This window comes from Phalaenopsis equestris, unplaced genomic scaffold (genome assembly GCF_001263595.1).
Source record: "Phalaenopsis equestris unplaced genomic scaffold, ASM126359v1 Scaffold000008, whole genome shotgun sequence".
NCBI lineage: Eukaryota > Viridiplantae > Streptophyta > Magnoliopsida > Asparagales > Orchidaceae > Phalaenopsis > Phalaenopsis equestris.
The window spans coordinates 286,455-299,398 of NW_018164450.1; the positions used below are offsets into that span (position 1 = coordinate 286,455).

The 12,944-nt window shown below is 32.9% G+C and overlaps 1 protein-coding gene across 2 annotated transcripts in view; it reads right to left on the minus strand.

Annotated features, from left to right (window-relative positions):
• The window catches only part of LOC110018305 (serine/threonine-protein kinase 16-like), a 78,759-nt gene that overhangs the window by 60,521 nt on the left and 5,294 nt on the right, over window positions 1-12,944 (minus strand). For both annotated transcript variants that reach the window (XM_020715575.1, XM_020715574.1), the window contains exon 3: window positions 10,225-10,367. In XM_020715575.1, coding sequence (XP_020571234.1) covers window positions 10,225-10,367 — 143 coding nt within the window. The remainder of the gene's footprint in view (window positions 1-10,224; window positions 10,368-12,944) is intronic.

Below are 12,944 nucleotides of genomic sequence, written 5' to 3' on the forward strand. Positions count from 1 at the left end.
ATGTTCTAGAGTTATGTATGTACATAAGAATGGTTTAGAAGATAGAATATTATATTGTAATCAAGAAGCTTCTCTTGGACATGAAATAGTCCCACATTGGCTAGTTGTAAGGCCAAAGATATGGAGGAGGCTATAAATAAGAGCCCCTCCCCTCATTTGTAATCACCCAAGCATTGAATCAAAAGCATTCAAGTATTCAAGTGCAAAGTATTCATTTCTCTCTATTATTCTTCTTAAGAGTGCTTGGGGCTCATAAGTCCAGTGTTGTGAGGGGTAAGGTTAATTTTGTGCTAAGAAAGAGCGCTAAAGCCGCACGGGTGACTTGAGGAAAGTTAGTCCGTGACAATTGGTATCAGAGCTTTGGTTTGAGGGAATGGCGAAAAACGTCAAGGAGCACGTGATGGAGTCGGAAGCCACTAATGTGGAGTCATCTCAAGGACGAGGTCGCCAGGAGCAAAGGGACCCCGTTGCACCCAAGCCACATGGGATGTCTAAGGAGATCATGCATAGCTTTGATTCACGCCTTGCTCGGATGGAGGAGGCAATGAATGGCATGGAGGGCCAAGTAGAGGAACTTGGCCAAAAGGTTGATGGACTCGAGGAGGATGACGTCACCATCCATTCAATAATCAAAGGTATGATTCTCCAACTTGAGGAGACCTTAATGGGCCAAGTGGCTAAGTTGCGGGAGGATTTTATAGGGAAGCTCCAAGAGGTGCAAAGTGCCTATAAGGAAGAGATGAGTGACATGCGTGCTAGCTTGGAGGAAATGTGTGGGGACATTTTGTTGTGCAAAAAGGCACTCGCGTCATCCACAAGCCATCCCACTTTCGAAGCCAGAAGGATTGAAGTTCCAAAACCTATGAGTTTGTAAGGTATTCACAAAACGAGGGAAGTAGATAACTTCATATGGGGACTAGAGCAATACTTTAGAGCGATGAGAGCGATGGGGATTGCCGATGAATGGGGATTGCCGATGAAGATGCAAAAATACAAGTTGCTTCTCTTTATCTCTCAGACATCGCTATGCTTTGGTGGAGAATAAAAAAAGGAGATGTAGAGAAAGCTTTGTGCTCCATGTCCACTTTTAATGACTTCAAGAGAGAGCTAAAGAGACAGTTCTATCCCGAGAATGCCGATGATGAGGCCCGAGCCCGACTGCTAAGGCTTAAGCAAGAAGGTTTGATTCAAGACTACATTGGAGAATTTACAAGCTTGATTCTTGAAATCCCCAATATGTCAAACAAATATGCTCTCTTCAACTTCATGGATGGGCTCCAATATTGGGCAAAGACCGAGCTTAGGAGGCGAGGAGTGCAAGATCTTGCCACTGCCATCGCAGTTGCCGAAAGCTTGGTTGATTATTCAAAGGAGCCTAGAAAGTCTCTGAAAATAAGCAGAGTCTGAAAATAAGCAGAGGAGTACTGACAAATGCGGGGATGACAAGGGCAAACTCAAGGAGGACACACGTCGCGAACCAATACCAACAAAGGCAAGGGACAAGGGGAAGACTAACAACAAGCCATATCAAAACCGCTGCTTTCTTTTCGAAGGACCTCATTGGGCAAGGGACTGCCCTAAGAAGAAGGCCCTCAATTCTCTCCTTGCAAGTCACAAGGAGGAAGAAGAAAGTGACAGGGAAAATAGCATGGAGGCACATGTGGGATCTCTTCAACTGCTGAACGCGATACAAGCTCCAACAAAACCACAAGGGAAGGGGTTACTCTTTGTGGAGATGACAATAGGAGGGAAGACTACGAGGGCAATGGTAGATACGGGTGCTTCCCACAACTTCATCTCCAGCGAGGAAGCAAAGAGATTGGGATTGCATATGACTAAAGGAGGGGGCTCCATCAAAGTCATCAACTCAACAGAGATGCCAATCGATGGAGTGGCAAGACCAGCATTGGGGCATGGTCAGGTAATCTAGACTTCTCTGTCATTCCCTTGGATGATTACAAAGTCGTCCTGGGAATGAACTTCTTAGAGCAAGCAAGAGCATTCCCAATGCCATTTGCCAATAGTCTGTGCATCACGCAAGGGGGTCAAGCTTGCTCAATACCGATAATAAGGTTAAGCAAGCAAGGATCCAAAACGCTATCGGCAATCCAGCTCAGAGATGGCATTTCACATGACAAGGTGGACAACTTGGCTATCCTTCATACCAATGAAGAAGAAAAGACTCAAAGAGTTCGGGGGTGCCAAGGAACGTGGTGGAGGCAAGGGATAAGCCGCCAGCCAGGAAGAGTTGTTGCACCAAAGAGGAGCCAAAGGTTGCCAAGTATGGAGGCAAACCAAAGAGGCAGTTTCGAAGGTGCAGTGAAAGCCGCAATGAGGGCATTGCGGGTTTAAGTGAGAGAGAGTGTCACGCTCCGCCATATTCGAGAAATCGACAAGACAAGCACAGGATGGAAGATTCTAGAGAAGGTCAGAATGTCGAGAGTCATCAAAGGGGTTCCAGAAGATTCCACTACATTCCGGAGAGAGCAAGAAGGAAAAACTTTAAAGAGAATTTAAGAATAACCTAAAATGTTCTAGAGTTATGTATGTACATAAGAATGGTTTAGAAGATAAAATATTACATTGAAATCAAGAAGCTTCACTTGGACATGAAATAGTCCCACATTGGCTAGATGTAAGGCCAAAGATATGGAGGCTATAAATAGGAGCCCCTCCCCTCATTTGTTATCACCCAAACCTTGAATAAAAAGCATTCAAGTATTCAAGTGTAAAGTATTCCTTTCTATTATTTATTCTTCTTAAGAGTACTTGGGGCTCATAAGTCCAGTGTTGTGAGGGGTAAGACTGATTTAGTGCTAAGAAAGAGCGCTAAAGCCGCATGGGTGACTTGAGGAAAGTTAGTCCATGACAAGCAGCTCGTTAAAGTACATCTTCCAAATTGATGAAAACTGCCCAATTTTTGTATCGGCTGCATTACATGCTTTATAAAGCTACTAAGAAAAAAAATTAACAAATCTAAATCCAGAAGTTTGGTCATATACTTCATAGGAACATGACATGCATCAATATTGTAATTAAGAAAGAAATAGAAACCCTTGTCTGTCTGATAGGACCTTAGCAGTTATAAAATGAATGGTTAACTTGAAGGCACTTTCTTTGAGTGAAATAGTATGAACCAACACAAATGAAACATCCTATAAAAAAGACACAAGAAAATGCCCGTTGAAGCAGCAAAAGTACACTTAAAATTGGAAATTGAAGTACAAATCTATTTCAAAATGATTTTGAAAGAATAAAAAGCTATTATCCCAGTTTTCCAAACATACAAAAAATAAGTGAGTTGTGTTCATTTAGGACATAGAATTATCATTACCCGTCATATTTAGACTTGCGTTATCAATGATAAGTCACAACCTACAATAGAAAGGATTATTTATGAAATAAAGATGTGATTAAGTGTTTCTTTAATATGAAGTTCATTTCATTAAAGACTTTTCAATAGTGAAAGATCCTTAGTTTAGAATTTTGATTGCACTTAGATTACTTTCCATATGTCTATTTCCTTTTGCTATATCATCATATGCCAAATCCTCTTACAAATACAAGAAGTTTGTAGAGGGTCGACAATCTTCTGAATAGCACAAAAATTGTTCTCCTCCTCTCATCTCTTCTATTTACCTATTTTGATGGATTCAAAATTGCCGACTCTCCATGCCCCAATTTGCATCTATTAATATTAGAGCTAATGAACTCTTCACCATTCCTCCTTAGATCTCATTCTATTATTTTAGTCAGTATGTGTGTGATCAATAGCCAAGTGCATATTGTGGCAACATTACAGCTTATTTGGTGCGGAACCATCATCTTGCATATCATTCTTCCCACATCAAACTCAAGTCACTGCACATGCATGTTGACCCCTCCTTGCCACTCCCAATACACACTTCCTATCTACTTGGCTTTCATGTCATGTTTTCTGCCATGAAAAAAATTGTGGGTCCAAACACCCATGCTCATTCTGTTCACCTCAACAAAAGCCATATGCTAAAAAACTCTTCACAAACAGCACATCTTGCTTTAATACACCCACACAACCCATGGGACTTCTCGCACTCTACATCCTCTAATATTGTTGCAGTCATAGCAAAACACCCACCCCCCCTAACTACTAAGATGCACAATCGATGTGTCATCTTGTTGCCTTTTGTGCCCTTATGCACTCATCTTGGACATGGCCCCCACCATCTACACATAAGCCATCATCACACAAGCTACTCACAAATGCACATTACTAGTGATCTGACTAATTCAACAAAAACCTTGTACCTTCTCAAAAAGATTCCTCCATCAATCAATCTTGCCTACAAGGCATGATTTACATGATTTATAGTTTCATCAACCGTGCACTCTTACTACCTATAAAATCCAAAATTTAAAAAACTAGATAAAATTTTGACGACTTTAAAATGTACCCCAAATTTTACATCTCCTGAAATTTAATCGGAACAATTTTATAAAATTCTACACATCAAATCGATTAATTTGATATGTAGCACCAAGCATGAATTTTCAACACATGAGAAGATATAAAATTATAGAGTAAAAGCTTAATTAAATTTAATTAATGCTAATTAACTCCCTAATCTCTCTCAATACTATAGCCACTGACTTATTCGCTCGATGTTTAGCTGTGGGATGCAATCCTAAGTGTTGGGATTAATTGTTAGGGTGAATAAATGCACAGGAAGCTTCAAATTCCTCTCCATCCCCCTTCGATCCTTCGGTTTCACACTCTTCTACCCTACTCTGCTTGGTTCCTGTAGCAAATTGCAAATAGAGCTGGGCTCGCAATCAGCAGAGGGCCGCAGATGGAAATTTATGGCTCCAGAAAGGTTGCGGTGAGTAGGAATCCCTCTTCTATATTTGTGACATTGTTTTCCTTCCTTACATTTTCATTTTGATGGTTGCCACAAATCAGTACACTTTTTTATTTCTAATAGCTATAACGGGAGACGAGCTGGTGTCAGAGTCTGCAAACATGATTTTTTTTAACTTTCAGATTGAACCGTTAGCAAAAAATCAACGATGTAAAGGATTAAGGAGATATGAAGAAGGGAGAAGAAGAAGAAGAAATATCGGAGAAGAGTTGGTTATGCAGCGAAGCTCGTTTTAGGTAAGAGCTCGTAATAGATTATGTTTGGAGTTAAATCAAGAGATAAGCCAAAATCGCATGAAATTATGAATTTCACGGCGAGCTCGATGCAAGCTTGGGGAAACTCTATGTAGAGTTGTTCCATCAATTCAAGTGAAATAATTCTGTGTTAACTTAAGAAAAATAATTCTCTGTATGTTTCCATGTGATTACATGTTTGACACTTACATTTAGAATTTCAAACAATTGTACTTAAAAAAAATTATTATAATTACAATTACAGCATTTTATAATCGAATATTTTCTATGACATGATGATTTGAGCATAAAAGTTAGAGAAGCATATAATACTTTTGAATGATATGTAAATATATATTATTTAGTTAAAAAAATGCTATTAATAGAATATAGTTAAAAAAGCACATATAATACTTTTATTTCTCATTTTTATATAAAAAGTAAAAAAATAAAGCATTAATGATAACTGTATGTATTTCTAATAATAATCCAAAAATATAAATAAAATTATTTAAGAAAATGTTGTTAATATCAAGTTATTCTTTAAAGTAGACTTGTGTAACATGTAATGTAAAGGCAAAATTTTCAAAGACATCAAATTAAAAAGACCAATCCTAGTAATTGATAAGCCAATTTTTTAAATATATATTTTTTAGAAATCGTGCCACATAGGCCCAATTTTTTTTGTTTTTAAATTTATTTTTAGTTTAACTTCTACTATTAAATGTTTTTTTTTAAATTTTAATGTTTTTAAAAAAATTGCCTTTAAATAATTATATTATGTGACGATCTAAATAAATTAATATTTACTCGCTCGATTCTGACTGGTGAAGACAAGATGAGAGTTGACAAAAATTTTAGTATGTTATGTTACTTTTCAAAAATTATTTATATTAAACTGGCTTTAATACCCTTGTGACTTGATATGTTTCTTTTTAAAATGTCAATCTATCATACGATGTGAAACTTATCTACACATGTTAACACTTTTTTATAACCACAAAGATACTATCCAAAAATCGTTTCTTTTTTCAACCATTTTAACTTTTTCTACTAAGAACAAGAAATTATTTGTCAAACAAAAATCAAAGCTAAACTTAAATGATCTTTTAAAACTCTCAAATCTCTTGAATACTGAAGTAATGAGAATCATATTTGATTAAGGATGTGAACTCTATCTCATCTTGCATAATTCTCTTCAAAACCCTAAGTCAGGTCAAAAAAATTATCATGCAATTTCAATCTACTTACTGGTGGAACAAATCAATTTGTAAATACTTTGACAATATTAGGTCACTCAATCATCGATAATAGCATCAACCTACACTTTTCATGATGTTGTGTCTGTCATCAACTTTCAACTTCCTTTTCTAACATAAGACTTACCAACAATAATCTTCTATTGTTAGGACAAATGATCCCTCTAAAAATTTTTTTTATTATTTTTAACAAATAGTCCATATAAATAGGTGGCTCAGTTAGTCCTTTGAATGCTAGTATCTTCAAAATCTGAATTATTTTTAAATATTGATCTACATGATAGTCGAACTCAAATCTCGACCCACAATAGAAGGTGGTTTTTCAATGGAAGTTATTTTATCAACCACCTAAGAAATCAAATGTGCAATATCAAGCAACACTTGCGATCTAACCTCTCACTTCTATTTAAATTATCTTACCTCTCACTTCTATTTAAATTATCTTCAACTTACATTTCTGCTTTTGAGATTAGCCTAAATGTTTGACGATTCTTTTTTTTTTTCTTCAAGCATAATTACTTATAAATACATAAATGTCCTTATTTAACGAAAATTATTATCTATTAATTATTTCATGCGTAAGTTAATTCTCAACCCAATAGGTTTGAAAACCTGGCTTTGGATCAACTTATAACTCTATAATAATCATATGCACATTCAATACTGTTATTAACTTCATGGCTAAATTTAGTTTATACTTCTAGTATAGATTAAATTATACCTAAATTTGATAAAAATATATATAACGCAACACACCCCCCCCCCCCCTCTACCGCCCATCCCCCAAATGAAATGTAACAAAGACGTACTACAATTCTCGCTAATACCCAATACGTTTGTATTAATCAAGATCAAGTAGAAAATAAGTTTGTCTAGATCTTCATAAAATATAACTACATTTTCATAATTATCTAAATAGATTTATTATAATCATTAATATGAAAATGCTTATAATTTAAATCATCAAAATAGAAAATAGAGCCTTTAAAATTTTCATTAAAAATTTATACAACTCAAAATTGTCTCTAATTTATATAATGAACATCTTTCCTTATATCATATATCCAAAATTAAATAATAAAAATTCTAATATACTGGATAAAATAAGTCACTTAATTATGACCTCATGTAACCCTTTTCTTTTACCTGAAAAATAATCAACATAATATTTAATGAACCAAAAGTAAACTGGAATAAAAAATTTTAAGACGGAATTCAAAATATAAGAAAAAATATTAATAACATGCCCACTAATTTTTAGAACTGATTCAAGCATTATTAATGATAGACATGGCTAATGTAATACATCAATTTTTTAAAAACAAAAGTAATTTGTATAATTACATAAATAAAAGACAATAAAAAATAGTAAGTATATTTGACTGCAAAATAAATAAAGACGTCATTTAGAATTAACATCTAATGCACTAAAATATTAAATTGCTAGTAAGGAACTACATGCTTTCTTTTCATTTTTTTATTTTTTCATTTTTTTTTACTACTCATAATCATAAATTATCTATATAGAATTTATCTCAACTATATCATTAAAATATCACATAGCTTATCAACTAATAAATTATAAATAGACCATTGATTCAAAGTTGAGATGTCACATACCAGCTTTTAAAATAAAGGCCTTTTTAATCCTTATCAAGGCTTATCTCATCAGACCTTTTTCGCTCTACCGCTACCAATTATTATCATTTGACAACCTATCACACATAACATGATCTTCATTCACTTCATCTTTAGTATTATAATTATTCTTTTTAACCGTTTAACTTTACCTATTTTATCAACTTATATTAACCTCCTTCAAGATAGAACATTACATGTAAAAGTCTAGATTTAAATATTTTAATATATAATATTATGAAATAATCTAAAAACATAATTTATATAAATATCATAGCTTTTTTAAAATAAGTGATTATAAAAATACAGTAGCTTTACCAGCAACAGTAGATGCTAATAACACGCTCAATTTGAAAAAATTATATAATATTAGGCCAATTAATTATTTTCTCCCTATATTATAAAATGAATATCTCACCAACATTGTAAGATCTCCTCCACAAATATTTCAGCCTTTCTATTTCCTTGAGATTTTTTCTGTCATAAACAACCTACTAATAGATATCAAAGTCCTCAATATATACAAATTTCTAGATTCACAATTCAAATAAATATTAATAATCTCAAAATAGAATTTTTACCTTGAAAGAACCCCACATTCAAGCTTTAAGCTCATAAACTTTAATTGAACCTAGTTTAATGTAAGACAAAAAATTTATTTTTTTAAATAAATTCTTAGTTTTCCTCCTTTTTCTTGTTCTTTTGTTCTCCTCTACTTCTCATTCTCCTTTATTTATTCTTTCCTTCTTCTTCTTACTCTTCTTTTTCTATTATTATTCTTTTTCTTATTGTTCCCATCTTTTCTTCTTCCATTCTATTTCCTCTGTATTTTTTCTTTTTTTCTTTTTTTTCTCTATTTTCAACCTTACCCAACAACTTATTCTCCTCTTTATTTTTTCTCCTCCAACATAGTTACACGATGATAAGTATTAGGTAAAGATAAATCACATGAGATAAAGATTCTTAGCTTTTAATAATATAATTATTAATTATCCATCAAACCATCTAAGCTGTCTAAATGACCTCCTGAGTATGCCATAGGTGTGTGGGTAAAACCTCAAAAAGCTACAAAAATATTAATGAATAGATGAACAGTTATTTTAGTAAAAATTTAGGGAAATAATTTTAGTAAGAAATAGATGGACAGTGATCTTAGTAAAAATTAGGTAAATAATTTTAGTAAGAAATTGATTAATAATAGATAATATAGATCTTTATTTATATAAATTTCTATGTACCACAATAATCAAAATAAAATGCAGAATTTTATAAATATGCTTTCAAATAATTTAGGAAAAAGCAAAAAATTAGGTATAATTTTTTGAGAAATTTTCTTCTAACCTTTGTGAAATTTTGTGGGTATTAAAACATATTTCTGACTAAAAAATTGCCTCTATTCTGTCTTATTTAGATCAAAGAAAGAAGTCAAATGAGGCGCAACAATCGGACACTAGCTACATCTTTTCAACTATTCATAGAAGAGTTCTTCATACCCTAGGGGAGACAATCGGACACTAGCTACACCTTTTCAACTATTCATAGAAGAGTTCTTCATACCCTAGGGGAGTTGATGCGGGACAATCTAGCATACAGTATCCATATTGTTTGAACTTGTCATACTGTGCATTTCAGCATCAAGCATACTAGAAGTATTTATGTGGTAAAGATGTAATAGATCTATGAATTATAAAAGATTCTTATTTTAATACTAAGATTGCACTTAGATTGCTTGTCACAGATTAATAACCTTATATTTTTTCATCACATGTCACATCCTTTTATGACTAGGGGAAGCTTTTAGGGCTCTACAATCTTATAAATATTAAAAAAAGTGTACTCTCCTAATCTCTCTTATCTCTATCTCTAAATCCACGAATTGTTTCTTCATGCCTTGTAAACATCACTTGGTCAGTAACTAAGAAGTCGAGATTTGTTTTTTCCTCTCTTATCTCTTTTAGTTCGCCCTCTAAATCCAGGAATTAGTTCTTCATGCCTCATACGCATCACTTGTACTGTAACAAAGAGTTCAAGCTTTATTTTTTACTAAATCATGCTTTATAAATCAGAAGACAAAAATATAAGATTCAAAAAACATTATAATCATTCACCAGCAGTTCAACTGTAATTCTTCAACTGATTAACAGCAGAAAGTGTTACCTCAAGTTAACAGAAATTAGGGCAAACAAAAAGTGTTACCTTAACAGAAATGATGGCATGATCAAGAAGGGGAAGCAAATTAGGGTGATTGAAAAGAGAAGAAATACGGATCTCCTCCCTCACCAACTCTAACTGCTCCGGACTTTGGATGAGGACCTTTTTCAAAGTATAAGTGCTGTCATCTGAAGCAACACAAAGTAGATAATAAATTGTCTGTTTTACGATTTGCTATTCCAAGATATTTCATAAATAAATAGTCAAGCATCTAAAGGAATCAATTCAATTAGCAGTACCTTTTGTAACAAGAACAAAATGTCTGATAAAAAAAGCAAATTAACAAATGACAAAAAAGAAAAAGAAGCCATAATAAGTCTAGTAGGTGCCACATCATTCTTAAATTTTATTTAACCGACTATTTTGGTAGATTTTTTGACACTCTGATAATTAGGATTACGGTAAATTTAAAAGATAAAGAAAGAATCTCCCCCTCCCTTATAGTGATTTTTTAGAAGATTGTATTAATAAAATCCATTAAACATTTCATTATTTAAATAGAAGTTACACAACATAACAAACAATAGTGAATGATGTTATAGTTCTGTTGTTGAATCTAAGAAAATATAACAACAATGCAACGACGACAACAAGAAGCATTTGTCCCGCTAAGTGGGGTTGGCTCCATGAATCCTTTTTCTCCATTGCATCCTATTGAATGTCATATTTTCATTTAATTCCAATAGATTAAGATAATTTTTTTATAGATAATGCCCAAGTCTTTTTAGGTCTACCTCTACCTTTCTTAACATAAGTCAAATCTAAAACATCTACTCTCCTAACCAGATCATCAAATGGTAGACGTTTGATGTGACTAAACCATCTAAGATGACTCTCTCTAACCTTGTCCGCTCTACACCAAACCTATCACGGATATACTCATTCCACATTTTGTCTCTAAGTGTCATACCACTCATCCACCTAAGCATTCTCATCTCAGCAACACTTAATGTCACAGAGCATTGCAGGTCTCATCACCATCTTATAAAATTTTACTTTCAGTCTAAGCAGTACTTTTCTATCACACAATAGGCCTGATGCATTTCTCCACTTCAACCAGAAAACTTGAATTCTACTAATAACATCCCAATCTCTATCACCATCACTTTGAACAATAGTCTTGAAATATCTAAAACGTTCACACCTTTTAATGATTTAATCACCCATAGTTACAACTCTGTCACTAGAGCTACTACTATTAAAATTACATTATATATATTCAGTTTTAGATCTACTCAAACGAAGACCTTTAAACTCCAATATAGACCTCCATAATTCAAATTTTTCCTAAACTCTTTCTTTAGTCTTATCCACAAGAAGGATATCAAAAGTGAAAAGCATACAATAAGGTACATCCTCCTGTAAATGTCTAGTAAAAGCATCCATAACTAAAGCAAAAAGATATGGGCTTAAAGCTAATCCCTCTTGTAATCCAACTTAAATAGAAAAATAATTGGTCAATTCTCCTTCTATTCAAACACATGTAACAGCTCTAGTATACATATCTTTAATGACTTGAATAAGTCATTTCAAGACATTTCTTCTCTAGAACTCTCCAAAGGACTTCTCTTCGAACATTATGGTAAGTTTTTTTCCTAATATAAATTAAATCATATGTAGATTCTTCTTATTCTCCCTATACTTCTCCATCAAACCTCTCAATAAATGTATAGCTTCCATAATAGACCTATTTGGCATAAATTCAAATTGATTATGAGAAATATTTGCATCACGTCTTAACCTATGTTCAATCACGTCTTAACATAAGTTCAATTACACTCTCCCATAATTTTAAAGTGTGAGACATTAACATAATTCTACTATAATTTGCACAGTCTTGTGCACCCACTTTATTCTTAAAAATTTGGGACCAAAATAATCTTCCTCCACTCCTCAGGCGCCTTTTTAGTTCTTAAAATAATTATTGAAGAGTTTAGCAAGTCAAGAAACTCTCAAATCTCCTAAATATTTCCACACTTCAATTGGGATATCATTAGGTCCTACTGATTTTCCACCATTGGTTTTCTTTAAAGCCTCCTCAACTTCTCTTTTACTAATGCACAGGTAAAAATAATATGTTTTATTATTATTAGCAAAATTAAAATCACTAAGATTGATCGTATTTTCAGAAACTTCATTGAAAAGTTTATCAAAATAGCTCACTCACCCATGTTCAATGTCTTACTCTAAGAAAAACATTTTTTGACTTTCATTTTTAATACATTTTACTTGAATTATATCTTTACTTTTATTTTCTCTTTCCCTGGCTAATTTATACATATATTTTCCATCCTCTTTAATATCTAAACTATAATAAAATCACTAAAAGCAGAAAATTGTTCTCTTAGACTACCTACGAGTCACCTTATATTTTTCTCAATTCTCTAGGCTTTAATGTTTAAACCAATTTTTTTAACACTTCTTATATTTTATCTTTTTTTGCACATTATTATTCCATCACCAACTACTTTATAAAAAATTTTCCTTTTGATTCTTCAAGTATAACTTTTGTCACTTATTTCATAGTATTTGTTACTTGATCCCACATAGAATTCGCTTCTTCATGAACATCACAAATCATGAAATCTAGAATTTTAATCACAAAAATAATTTTATTTGTCTTTTAGATGCCCCATCTAATTCTATAAAAAAATTTCCTTATATTTTGATCTTACAACTATTCATCTTAAAAACCATAATTAATA